Below are 12,698 nucleotides of genomic sequence, written 5' to 3'. Positions count from 1 at the left end.
GTCTGGATCTCTCCCTGGTTCATTTATGACACCCACCACCCATTTCTAAAAGTAGATTCTCATTCTCTTCCACTATGTTTCAGATTCTGCCTTGTCACCTCACTCAACCTCAACACCTCATGCTTACAACCTTACTAAAGAATTTACACTAGTGTAATTTTTGGGAATGCCTGTTATCAAAAGGAATATCCTGAGGGTTCTGTGTACAATGTAGGCTAGAGTTCTTGTCACACAAATCCTTCCAGGTGTGCTGCAAGATGCAACATTTTGTTCCATGCTTAGGAAACAGTAAAAAGAAAACCTGGTGTTGCAGACAAACATCTTAAGTTGGAGTTGTACTAGCAAGAAGACAGGGTTTTGAGGTGCTCTCCTCCATACTAAGCTAGACTTTAGCATTTGGTATTTTTTGTGTTTCTCTAGACCTTCAATTCTCCATTTGGCAAGATGCTGCTTTAATTAAAAATTACCTGTTAATGCATAAGTTTAAAATATAGAGAGAAATGCACTATACAGTCCTTCTCTAATACTTTCTTGTTAGTTACTACTGTAAATCTCCACAAGGGAAGCTGAAGCTACAGTAAAAATCTACCTGTGAAGACACACAAATTTTCTAGCAAAGAGCAGAATGAACTCTGAGCTTCCCAGCAAGAAAATTCATCAACTGGAGATTTATCACAGAACTATTAAAATGAATCAATGCAAATGGCTTAGAACTCTACATGGAGTATGTCTGACAAAGCAGACTTACTGCTTTATGTACACAAAACTGTTAGAGGATTTCTAGTTATGATTTATAATAAATCCACATACTGGATTTTCTAATCTTCAGCTTTATGTAATGGAGATGCAATGAGTAATAAAATGTAAGAGGATTAGTAGGAGGTCATCCTGATTTGCTGAATACAGCCTAACATAATACCTTAAAAACGGTTAATACAGTTGTACATGTTAGAAATCTCATCACCACAGAAAGCCATGAAATCCAAGGTAAACCCACTCCTAAACTGCAAAACACAAGAGATTAAATTTTAGATCAACAGTATTAGAATAGATTTAAATCTAAAACTTGACAGCATGATAGGTAAACCACCACACAAGGAGCACTCTTCAAAAGCAGAGTGGAGAAATCATGTAACTAGGCTGAGCCTCTTTGACTTGCTTTTTTTTCAAGTGGGGAAGAAAGGGGACCTATCACAGACTCATAGAATGGTTTGGGTTGGAAAGTACCTCAAGATCATCTACTTCCACCCCACCTGCCATAGGCAGGGACGCCTCACACTAGACCATGTCGCTCAAGGCTCTGTCCAACCTGGCCTTGAACACTGCCAGGGATGGAGCATTCACCACTTCTTTGGTGCAACCCATTCCAGTGCTTCACTACCCTCACAGTAAAGAACTTCTTCCTTATATCTAACCTGAACTTCTCCTCTTTAAATTTAAGCCCATTGCCTCTTGTCCTACTGCTATAGTCCCTGATGAAGAGTCTCTCTCCAGCATCCTTGTAGGCCTCCAGACACTGGAAGGCTGCTGTGAGGTCTCCACACAGCTTCTCCTCCAGGCTGAACAGCCTCAACTTTCTCAGCCTGTCTTGATAGAGGAGGTGCTCCAGCCCCTGATCATCCTTGTGGCCTCCCCTGGACTTGCTCCAACAGCTCCATGTCCTTCTTATGTTGAGGACACCAGAACTGTACACAATACTCCAAGTGAGGTCTCATGAGAGTAGAGCAAAGGGGCAGGATCACCTCCTTCGACCTGCTGGTCACACTTCTTTTGATGCAGCCCAGGATATGGTTGGATTCTGGGCTGTGAGCACACACTGAAGCCAGCTCATGTTCAGTTTTTCACCAACCAACACCCCCAAGTCCTTCTCCTCAGGCTGCTTTGAATCACTTCTCTGCCCAACCTGTAGCTGTGCCTGGGATTGCCCTGAGCCAGGCGTATATTAGGGGAACGTACAACAGTAAGGGCACAGAATGGGTGATGGATTTTGGAAAGGACAGAGATCACCAACTGCCTGTCTCTAGTCATTTCAGTTGCCTTGTTTACACTTATTTGCAGCCCTAAATATTCCTGTCCATACAGGGAGCTGTTAGCCTGGGGAGGTGGGCAGAGGGCAGACTTCCTGAAAGATGGTAAGGGAAAAAAAAGGTCCAACACAGGGAGTGCAGGAGGAGGAGGAAAAGCAGAGGGAACAAATAAAGAGCAAGAACTTGCTTTTATGTAGTTCCAGTCCAAAAGTTTACCAGCTTGTGCAGACTGACTACTGCAAAGACCTAAGCAGAAAAAAGTACTGTTTTTCAGAATACCTTATATACAGTATAAATTACTTAGCAATTGTGTTATATTTCAAATGTTTTCTAAAATATCATTGAAATTTCATATTTAGGTGTCCTCATGCATTTTGATCCCTTTTTTCTTCAAGTGAATTAGAAAGTACTTCCTGTAGGAAGCAAGTATGGGAAGAGGGGGAGCCAAACAAAATTCAAGGTGGAGATGAGAAAAGCCTAAAGACATCAATGAGATCCTGTTGAAAAACAAGGGAAGAAAAAGCCACATCAACTTCAGCAAGGGAAAAAAAGGTAAAAAGTGTATTTTGTGCAGATACCCAGGCAGAGGACCTGCCTTTAAATGATGTAACTCTTTTTCACTCCTAGTCTGACCAGGGACCAGCTTGCTCTGACTGAGGAAGGGCAAAGAATACAAAAAGTTATCCCATGCTGGTCACCGGCAAGCATGCCTGGCTCTGCAGAGAGCTGTAAGTGGTGAATCCAGATGTGTTACACCTTCCAGGAGATGCTGGATCAAGACTAATCCAGATGCTCTTGCCTTGAGCACCGATGTATGAAGCAGCTTTGTAGTTCTGCATTAAGTAGTGGATATGAGGGGTTTGGTGTGTTTTGAAGAAAAAAGCCTGAAGAGGCAGTAGGATTCACTTTTAGGAGTCTTGCTTAAAGGGATTTAGGTAACTACTACCCAGAATGTGTTGGTTGGTTGTTTTTTTTAAGAGAATTTTAAATCCTACTCCATTAAGCCATACAGCTTTAATTTGAGGACTAATTTTGGCATGAGGTAGCACTTCCATACTACACTTAAATTTTGTTAAAATGTCTTAAAATATTTTATTTTCTTAACAAATACAATACCTACTATGCTGATTTGGAAATAGTGCATGTTACTTAAAAGAAAAGAAGATTATTTATGCTGGCAGGGGTTTTTTTTTGAGGTTTTTTGTTTACTTTTTTTAAGACTAGTGACTTAAATATTTAAGATCAGTAATCCAGACATGATTTATACAGTTCACAGTTGGCTTTGCCTTAGTATTTTATTTTAAGAGGTTTATTTGCCCGAATTGCTAACTCTTAAAAATCTACTTTCCAACTAAATACAGCTTCAGTTTTGATATATTAGCTGGCAGAACATACTGTATTAACATTCATTTATGTGTGCAATTATGTTTGGATTTTTTCCTTAAGTGTTATACCATTAATGCAGAGTAACTGATTTGCTGTTTGTGTCTAGCTCAATCTGTACAGAAACTAAAATTTGATTACACACAGAAGAAAAATTTTGAAATTATTTTTTAAAGTGCACTAATCACTAGAGACATTATAAAAAAGTTTTCCTGCCCAAATGCAGTTTTTATTTAAAGCTGATTAAGCAGAAGAAGGAGTTACACATGTTGAGAGAACTGAGTAGCCTGTTTCTTGTCACTCTGCCCTTCAAGATTTTTTGAATGGCAGGTTTCAGGCTAAAAAAAAGGTTTAAAACCTTGTTCAGTTTTCCATATAGAAAGTTTAAGAAGGTCTGATAACTGCTGACTAAACTATAAACTTCTATAGCAAGAGTTATTTAAAAAAAGAAATCAGTGAAATTGCAGCCATCTGACTCGTGTGTATTGATTATACTTCTCTAAGCTACTAGGAAGTGGTCATGATCTAAGTATGGCTCTTGCAGATTTTCCCATGATACTATGTCTTTCTCAGCACAGAAACAACTTGGTCATTTCACAGTGTTAAGCAATGGGAATAGTTTCTAAAAGCAACTAGTATTTGTGCTTTGAGGGAAAAAAAAGTGGCTTTCTTTTTACTGTCCATTGATTTTAATTTTTGAACAAGTATAAACAAACTGCCAAGATGCTCATAAATGCCAAACACTTCTGCTTATGTTGTGAAAAGTTTAACTACTGTGTTTAGTTGTATTTTATTTATTTCTACATCTTTTTTTTGTGGGTGTGGAGGGAAGAAAGATGAAAAAAAGGTAGGTTCTAACATGACACTTCTTGAAACATTAGATTTTTCCTCATTCTCTAGCACAGAAGTAGAAAACGCGCTTCTTTTTCCGCTGCATTCTGTTTCACAAAGCCTTGCTCCTCTCCCCTCAGCAAGTCCTTGATAGAATCAGTCTCTTTTTTCTTTTCTACATAAAGTTGACTGATAAACAGTGTTTCTAAAAAGAGAGCTTTTCTTAATTAGGGTGGCCATTTAACTGAAAGTCCAACTATATTAATTTCTCCAATTTTCTTCCTAGTAAGCTGTTCCTTTAAAAGCATTTCTTACTTAATTTTTCTTTTACTGACTGGAGACAACAACAGCAAAGCTCCATTTAAGCAAGAACTGGGACTGACATTTAACAGATGGCCTACGCTTATGTCTTTACACTACTGCTGATGCAATTAAGTAATTACTAGGGATGACTAAAACAAAAAACAAACCCCTAACCCAACAAACCACAACAGTTAAAGCTACTGTAAAAAAGAGCTACTTGTAAGATTCCCACCATCAATACCAAACAGCTTTTACACACCTTTTAAGGCCAGGCCTTCTGTTCTTCCAGTGCTGTTAACATGACATGCTCTTTAAATTGCTTTGCATCTATGCCTCAAACAGTCTGACGTTTAGGATCTGATCTCTCTCTCTTTTTCACTTGGTTGGACATGTTTGTAAGTGAACACTGTCCAAGTATTTGAAGTAGAGAACTTTACGGCCTGGCCTTTAGCATTAGAATGCCCTTGTTCTGTTGGTGTTAAACAAGTAAATTTCTCAAAAGGGTGGCTAGAGTGCTAAGGAGAAAGCAAACAACCACTGTGAGCAGAGGTGCTAAATGATGACAGCACATCTACAGAATGTCCATGAAGAGACTAGGACAGTGACAAAATGACTGTGAAACATTTTCAAAAAACTAGCCTGCCCTTCACAACTGAGACCCCTCCAAGAAACAAGATTCCAAACTACATTTATTGCAACTTCAGATATATTATTATGACTCTCAATGAAACCTACCAACAAGACAATAAAAAAAAAACTTGCTTCAAATTAATTCCCATATGTAAGGTGTCAATGTGTAGGAGTTAATCCTCAAGCCCTGTTTTATGACAAAAACAAAGTCTACGGGCAAATTAGAATGAAGTACTCGGAACTGTGTAACTACAGACTTACAGCAGTTTTAAATAAGTTGTTGCTTTGGACACAAAAATATGATTCCATTTTGATAACACAAATTTACTGCTGTGAAGAGGAGTGTGTTCTAAACAAAACAAAATAACCCTCCCACACCCACTCTGTAGTTTAACGTAGATTATGTTCCAGTATTAAAATATTATATCCACTTACCATCATCTAGTGTGATGTCTTGTAGTCCTATTGTTTGAAAATTCAATTCTCGATCTTCAGGTTCTGCTTTAATGTTAATAGCTGCCCCATCTGGCGAGAATGGAGATGAATCGCATGTGGGGTGGTGCACAAGGGACGACGCTGCATTCAGACTGCCCAGTGCCGGACTGTGTGCTTGAGGGGAGTGCTGTCCCGAGTGACTTACAGCAGCTGGTGGGGAAGACGAGGCAGGTCCTGAGCTAGGAGACTGGTAAGGCATAGGTTGGAGCTGGGGTGAAGAAGGTCCAGACAGCGGTGAGTGGACCAAAGGGTGGGAAGCTGTTGGGGATGGGGATGAAGCAGATGCTGGATTTGTAGAATGATATGGGACTTGCTGCATCTGGGGAGAAGACTGCCCAAGGGAACGACTCATTGCAGATGGGATAGAGCCTTGGCCAGCACTTGGACAGTGGTATCCCATCGATGGCAGGTGAGAAGATGACTGTCCTGAATGAGCTGGGTGTGCTAGTGGGTGTCCTGCTGTACTTGGTGTTGACACAGAAGCTGGGCCTGAAGAATGAAACTGCATTGGTGGTAGGGCTTGGCAGCTAAGATTTATCAAATGAGGTAAAGCTGTGTCTTGCTGAAATGAAATAGCATCGAATTCTTGGCTGGAGGCAGAGTTCATAGGAAGACCAGACTGTCCATTGTATGCATCACTAGACTGCATAGGCTGGTAAGAAGGCCTCACAGGAGGTGCTGATGTTACCTGAAAAGACTGAACCACAGCAGGAGCCAAAACATGACATTCTTCACTTGGACTAAGGTTTCTGCCTTGCATATGTGGCAGGTGGGATACTGCTGAGGTCACCATGGCTGCGTATGGTGGTTGAACAGGACACACGAGGCTCCTGGGTGACGTAGACAGTAAATTGTCATGAGGATGCCCTTGCTCTGGTGAAGGCAATTGAGTTCGGATAGAATGCAGGCCCTGGACATTGCTTGTGTGAGGCAGGGCCAAAGATGGAATGGCAGACAAATCCACCTCATCCCTGTGCTCTTGCTTCATTATAACTACAAAAAGTAAAACACTGTATTACAAACCCAAACCATTTGTACCCTGTGATAAACACACAGAAATTGCTGCCAGGCTTCAAATTCTCCTCAGCCTCAGAGCAAGACAACTGCTGAAGTTTAGCAACACCGTTATGAACTAGCTCAAGTTGTGTGTGTTGTTTTAACTATAGCAGCTTTCAGCAAACTATACCCGATTTCAGTGATGGCAACAATTGTTCTTATAACACAGTTACGAACTGACACACTTCGTTACAGTGGTGGTAGGCTCATGAAGAGATACTGATTTTAAGTACAAATAGCAGAAAAATGCTAACAGTTAACTCCTAATTACTACTTTATAAAATACACTGTTAAATGAACTCTTATATATCTTTATAGATAAAACGTTTAAAACGTTTGTGCAATAATAGCTGCAGTTATAATTAAATTTGCTTTTTATTTAAACAGTGTCATTACTTAATTCCATCATTTAAATAATCTAAATACATAGTTTATATGGAAAATATAGTTTTAAGATGTATTTTGTAACTATCGTAGGAACTGATATTCTTAAGAATGGTTGGAAAAGACCCTATAAAAGACCCAGAGAACACAACATATACTTGGTGTACCAGATACCTCGCTAACATGCTTGAATTACACATGAAGGTAAGTAGGTAATTTTAGAGCACAAGTGAGCAAAACTATTTTAAATTGTGTAAACTAATGGAAGTTGGCTTTACCAGTATACACATTAGCTTTAGGAAGTTTATATTAATATCTGTATCTGTCTTGAAAGACTCCTTCAGATATCTGACTGCACACCCTCCAAGCAGTACTACAGGGTCTAGCCCCATTTATTGGGATCTTGTGAACTCTGACTACTTTAAACAGGTATGAATTTCTGAGAAGAAAGTACATGGCAGGCAAAGGAGCAGGCTTTTTTTTTCTTCCAAATCTTCTTTGTATCTAAACCTGGTTTGGGGTTTTTTTTTTTGACATTTGGGGAGGGAGGGGGGAAATGTGTAAAACCTTTTCTTCTATGATCTCACTGTCCACCATATCATCACTAGGGTTACTTAAAGAGCAGCTTCTGAGATTCATGATCATTCTTAAAAAGTAGAATGCAAATTGTTCTGCAAAAAGCGTTAACAAAAAAATACCTGGCTGTAATCACAGCACTGTAGTTTATTGCTCTGAATTCATGTTTTCAATTAGACAAGCTTAAGTAAGTTGTTTTACAAACAATTCAAAGCTAGTCTTACCTACCTGTCAAAAGTATAAGACTATCTGAATTACTTTCAAATGTCTACTTTAAAACACAAATTAAAATGCAACTTTTTAACTTCTTATTCAATACCTGGTGTATAAGTAAAACGTTGAGACTGGCTTTTTTTCCTCTTGCCATTGCAGAGATAAAACTGCACCTGAACTGCAGCTGTAATGGCTTTGTTATGGTATGGAGGAATTTCAAGTATGATGTTTGCCTGTATGAAAGTTGAAACAGAAACGTTTTACATATCAAATGCAAATGAAACTGCTAATAATTACAGAAAAACTAAAACACTTGTTGCAAAACTAGAGCACACTGATATTCTGAAATTGGTAAACTGCAAGTTCATGTGCATTACACAGTAAAATAGTACTATAAGCAAACTTTTATTTGGAGACTTTTTTTTCTTTTAAACACAAATGTTCTGAAAGTAATACTTTTAATTAAACAGACATATCATCTAAAGGATGCTTTATCTGCCAGAACATAAAAAACTCTAGCAGTCAAAAAAATGCAATTTGGATCATTTAGCTTTTGAGAAAAATTTCAATGCACTAGAAATTATTTGTCATCTTAGCAAAATTATCATCAGTTTTCTTTTCTCAATTTCTTTTTCCACTGCATTCATAACAAGGATGCTATTTCCAGTTCCTTCACAGCATCGCCTTAATGGCTACTTTCTAGTATTAAGCCAATTTGGAAGTCTCCAGTTGTCTGTCTGAAACAGTCAGTGATCTACTTCACTAAATGAACTCTAAATTTCAGAACAACAATGAAGATGTCTAGTTTCTCATTTTAAAACAGAAAGCTTTCTAAAGTAAGAAAAATTGTTTCTCACCCCTTGACACTTTTCCCTCATTATTTTCCCTTCTACCTCCCATTGAGGTCGTCCATCTGTTAAGAGAAATTTACAAGCAATTCAAGCAAAAAGCATTTTCTGAAACACTTACATACTTAAAAATACTTAAATAATTAATACAAATCTGCATTTATTTTTAGTCATAAAGAGGCCATGCAACTGACAGAGATACTGTGCTTTAGGAGTTTCTACAACGTCCACAAGTTGACTGTTGTACAGGATTCTGCATTTGAACAGAAGCTGCTGCTTACGTTCAGTTAGAGTCAATTCCAAAGGAGGCAGTGTGCACCGTAAGTGTACAGAGGGAATTTTTTTTATCCCATTTTTCTAAAAACCTTTTTGAAAAGTAGGTAAGTTACTGCTAACACCTGCGATTATCCAACAAACATGATGACTTCCAAGTCAAGTCACCCTGTGAGAGATAACACAGACCTTCATGTTCATACCTACAGGTTATACATGTAAAATAATAACCCTCCCCTGACCTGAAAGACCCTGTGGTTCAAACATGGGGCAAACAGTCTGTGTTGTGAGGTGTGAGGGAAGTAAACCGCCCAGTGATCCTCTCTCTGCTCTGACATTGCATAATCCCTCAGCCCGAATGTAATGCTCGGCACTCTATTACTGGTTTTTGAACGAGTTTGTCAGGCAAACCTAGCAGGAGTACCTATTTAACAGGCATTCATGTTGTGTGTTCAAATACATTATTACCTAAAACTGCCGGTTACCTTATATTTGCTAATTAAAAAAGATGCAGCTCTTTCACTTAAATATTTCAGGAAACAATGTGGAAGAATTAGACTTGGTTGCCAACTTTTCTTTTTAATAATTTACTTTTGCTACTGTTTTCCCAAAAGTTCAAATCAAGTATTCAAGTCACAGCAATGATAATTTCAGCTGTTCAAATTTTATCCTCTCTATATTAAAGGGACAATCAGGGAAGAAAAGGAACTCTAGGTATTAAGACAGCTAGTCTTAAGTGTTCGACAATTTTGCACGCATTTTAGTCTAAGTAACAAATACTAAAATCAAGTGTATATCCCAGAAGAGCTATAGAACCAGAAGGAATGCTGAATAACTGAACATCTTTTGAGTAACATGTATGTATGTACCCGAGTGTGTGTATAATACAAAACAAAGCTAAGAAAACTTTCAATACATTCATTATATCTGGTTGTAGTAAACTAAAAATGAAAGTATTTAATAGGGTTTTTTGGTGTTAAATTCTCTAGTTTGTGGAGTTGCACCATTATAAAAGTGACAGAAGAAGAACATGGATTTAGGCGGAAAGAAACCTCCAACTTTCAAACCCGTACTTGTATTTAAGGAAAGATGTTTTAGAAATACTCATCCAAAATCTGCAAGTTTCTTGCTTACTTGGAGATTCTGTGGCCTATATGTTAAAGTGAAAAATTTAATATTGGTTTCATTTCATGAGGTCAGCATGAAGCAGTTATAGTTCTCCTGTCACTTTCACTGCATGAAGGACACACTATGTCTTTAGTACACCTGAACTGAAATACAAGCCTGCAATATCATTGTGAACTCTACTATGCTAATACACAAGTGTAACCGCTGCAGTTCTCGCCTATGACTACATGCTGCCTAGAAGACTGAACTTGGATTCTCGAGAATGAGAATCATGTAATAAACTAACTACAACATTTCCGATTTCTTGGCAATTAAATAATTGATGGGTGTCAAACTCACCTGTTTAACACACATACAAGAGGTCACTACTGTTCATACTACTGCTTACTGTCAGTATTTTACCTACATGCACACTTGTCTGTTTGCAAACTGGTCACAGACATAGCTGAAGGATACACTGCACCCCAAATCTGAGCCAAATCTTGAAACTTGTTAATAAATGCAGCCCTGAAGAATAACTTCCATAGAAAATCTTATGCAAAGGAGGCTGGGGGGAGGGGACGGGGCAGAAATCAGTAGTATTTTCTAACTAATGTTTATTACATCAGCTTAGGAGTATGTCAGTTCCTGTGCAATAATTGAGATGTAACATAACATCAATGCCAAACAGTACATTTCCTTTTTTTTTTTTTCAATGAGAAAATACACAGTAAGATCTGCCAACAGCATCTTTCAAATACACACAATTCCAAGTTAGCTAGCCTGTAACTGTCTTCCTGAATCACAAGTAGTACTTCATTAATAATTGCCAACCAGCATACAGATCAATGCCCAACCTGGAGTTTCAGATTACTCCTTGTGACTATTTTTTTTTACTTTTAGAAACATCCTTACTTCCTAAAATCAAGCTCAGGCTTGTGGTTTTGGCTTTGTTTTTAAGCAAAAAAAGTAAGAGTACTTACCTTGTCCTTTTTCAAAAAATATAATTTTGGATTCTGGAAGAAAATTGGATCCTGTCACCACCATTTCATGGCCTCCATTTACTGAGCAACTGTTGATGCTGTACTTCTCAATCTGAGGGAGTTCTTGAGCAGATCGCTGAGCTTTAAAAAAAGACAATTAATGGAAAAATCATTATTCTCAATTTTAAGCACAGTGACATGTCTTTTATGACCCTAACTCGAAGAATCAGGGGTGAAACCAAACTGACCATCTATTTACATATATAAATCATGGTTTTGTATGATTTATCTTTGTTTTAAAATTATGCTGAAATTATATAAATATAGAAAAGAAACAACACGAAGCCATGAATCCCAACAGTCTCTACTGTTACAGCAAATTAAATATCTAGTTTAGGAATATTGGTTTAAAAATTACGTTGGTATTTTATGGAGAAAATTAATTCTAGAAGAAATTCAGGTTAAGGTCACGTTTTGATTCCTCAGTGCCAGCATTAAACACATGAACTCTTTAGAAGTTCAGCTGTGCATTAGATAATACTATATAAAGACTAGTAATGGTATAGACTCTTTAAAATGAAATGGTATTAGTTCTTCCTGAAATTAATATTTATTTTATTATTTTCACTGAGATGTGTCAGCTGCTTCTGCCGATATTCAGGAACCACTGAAGCTGCTAGCTGCATGACTGCAGCATTAGGTTTAAAACCTGTAACACTGGTTTTCCTCCAAACCTTCAGACTGCCACTTAGCGAGTCCTGTCTTTATATAAAGCTGCATTAATTTTTGGTAATTTAGCTCTTTACACACAATGCTTTTTACACACACTTGTTACATATAATTCTGACAATAAATATTGTCAGAATGACAATACTATTAACACATGCAGAAAACACGAGTATAAATGATGTATAGTTTAAAGCAATCTTACAGCATTCAACAGGTATGGAAGCAGTCTGCAGGGATAAGACTTTTCCACTAGGTTGTGGGATGTGAACACGAAACACAAGGCGCACTCTGGTATTCTTTCTTCCAATATCTGTCTCTCCTTTACGGAGCTCTATATCTGAATTGCGAAGTTTCAAAATACCAGCACAATCGATACTGGAGGTAAGTGAAGACAGATGGATCAGAAGAGAAATGGAAGAAAATAAATAAAACTATTGCCAAAGTACACTCTGTAAGCCTTTCTTTTGTTAAAGAATGAACAGCAATCTGTTTTACCCCATGTTATGCTATTTTAAATGTTATTTTAAATGTCCGAGATTAAAAGATCTGCTAGTGTCAAAAACGGCAGCAAGTACTCTGTTGAAACATTTTGCCTTATAAATATCTAGCTGCTGTTTTTTTGAACCTTTGAAAGATTATGCGTTATTGCACACTGTTTAACCTTTGGAGTAAATTAATTAACATAACGAACACCATCAATAATAGGAGCAAGAGGCCTATATTTAGTTCTGCCTTAGGAAGGACTAGAGAATGAGAAAAGTGTAGTTGTCAAATCCCAGTTACCATTCCACATAGCTCTTGGTTATTCATATGACACACACATAGCCTAATCAAGTAACACCCATACATAAACTGGTGAG

The 12,698-nt window shown here is 37.7% G+C and overlaps 1 protein-coding gene across 3 annotated transcripts in view; it reads right to left on the bottom strand.

Moving 5' to 3' along the window:
• Window positions 1-12,698, bottom strand: part of NFATC3 (nuclear factor of activated T cells 3) — a 71,993-nt gene that overhangs the window by 16,347 nt on the left and 42,948 nt on the right. For all 3 annotated transcript variants that reach the window (XM_030470996.1, XM_030470998.1, XM_030470997.1), the window contains exons 5-9: window positions 12,041-12,213; window positions 11,110-11,250; window positions 8,756-8,811; window positions 8,005-8,131; window positions 5,610-6,662 (exon numbers count right to left, since the gene is read on the bottom strand). In XM_030470996.1, coding sequence (XP_030326856.1) covers window positions 5,610-6,662; window positions 8,005-8,131; window positions 8,756-8,811; window positions 11,110-11,250; window positions 12,041-12,213 — 1,550 coding nt within the window. The remainder of the gene's footprint in view (window positions 1-5,609; window positions 6,663-8,004; window positions 8,132-8,755; window positions 8,812-11,109; window positions 11,251-12,040; window positions 12,214-12,698) is intronic.

This window comes from Strigops habroptila, chromosome Z (genome assembly GCF_004027225.2).
Source record: "Strigops habroptila isolate Jane chromosome Z, bStrHab1.2.pri, whole genome shotgun sequence".
Lineage (NCBI taxonomy): Eukaryota > Metazoa > Chordata > Aves > Psittaciformes > Psittacidae > Strigops > Strigops habroptila.
This window is presented reverse-complemented; position numbering and strand designations above follow the sequence as displayed.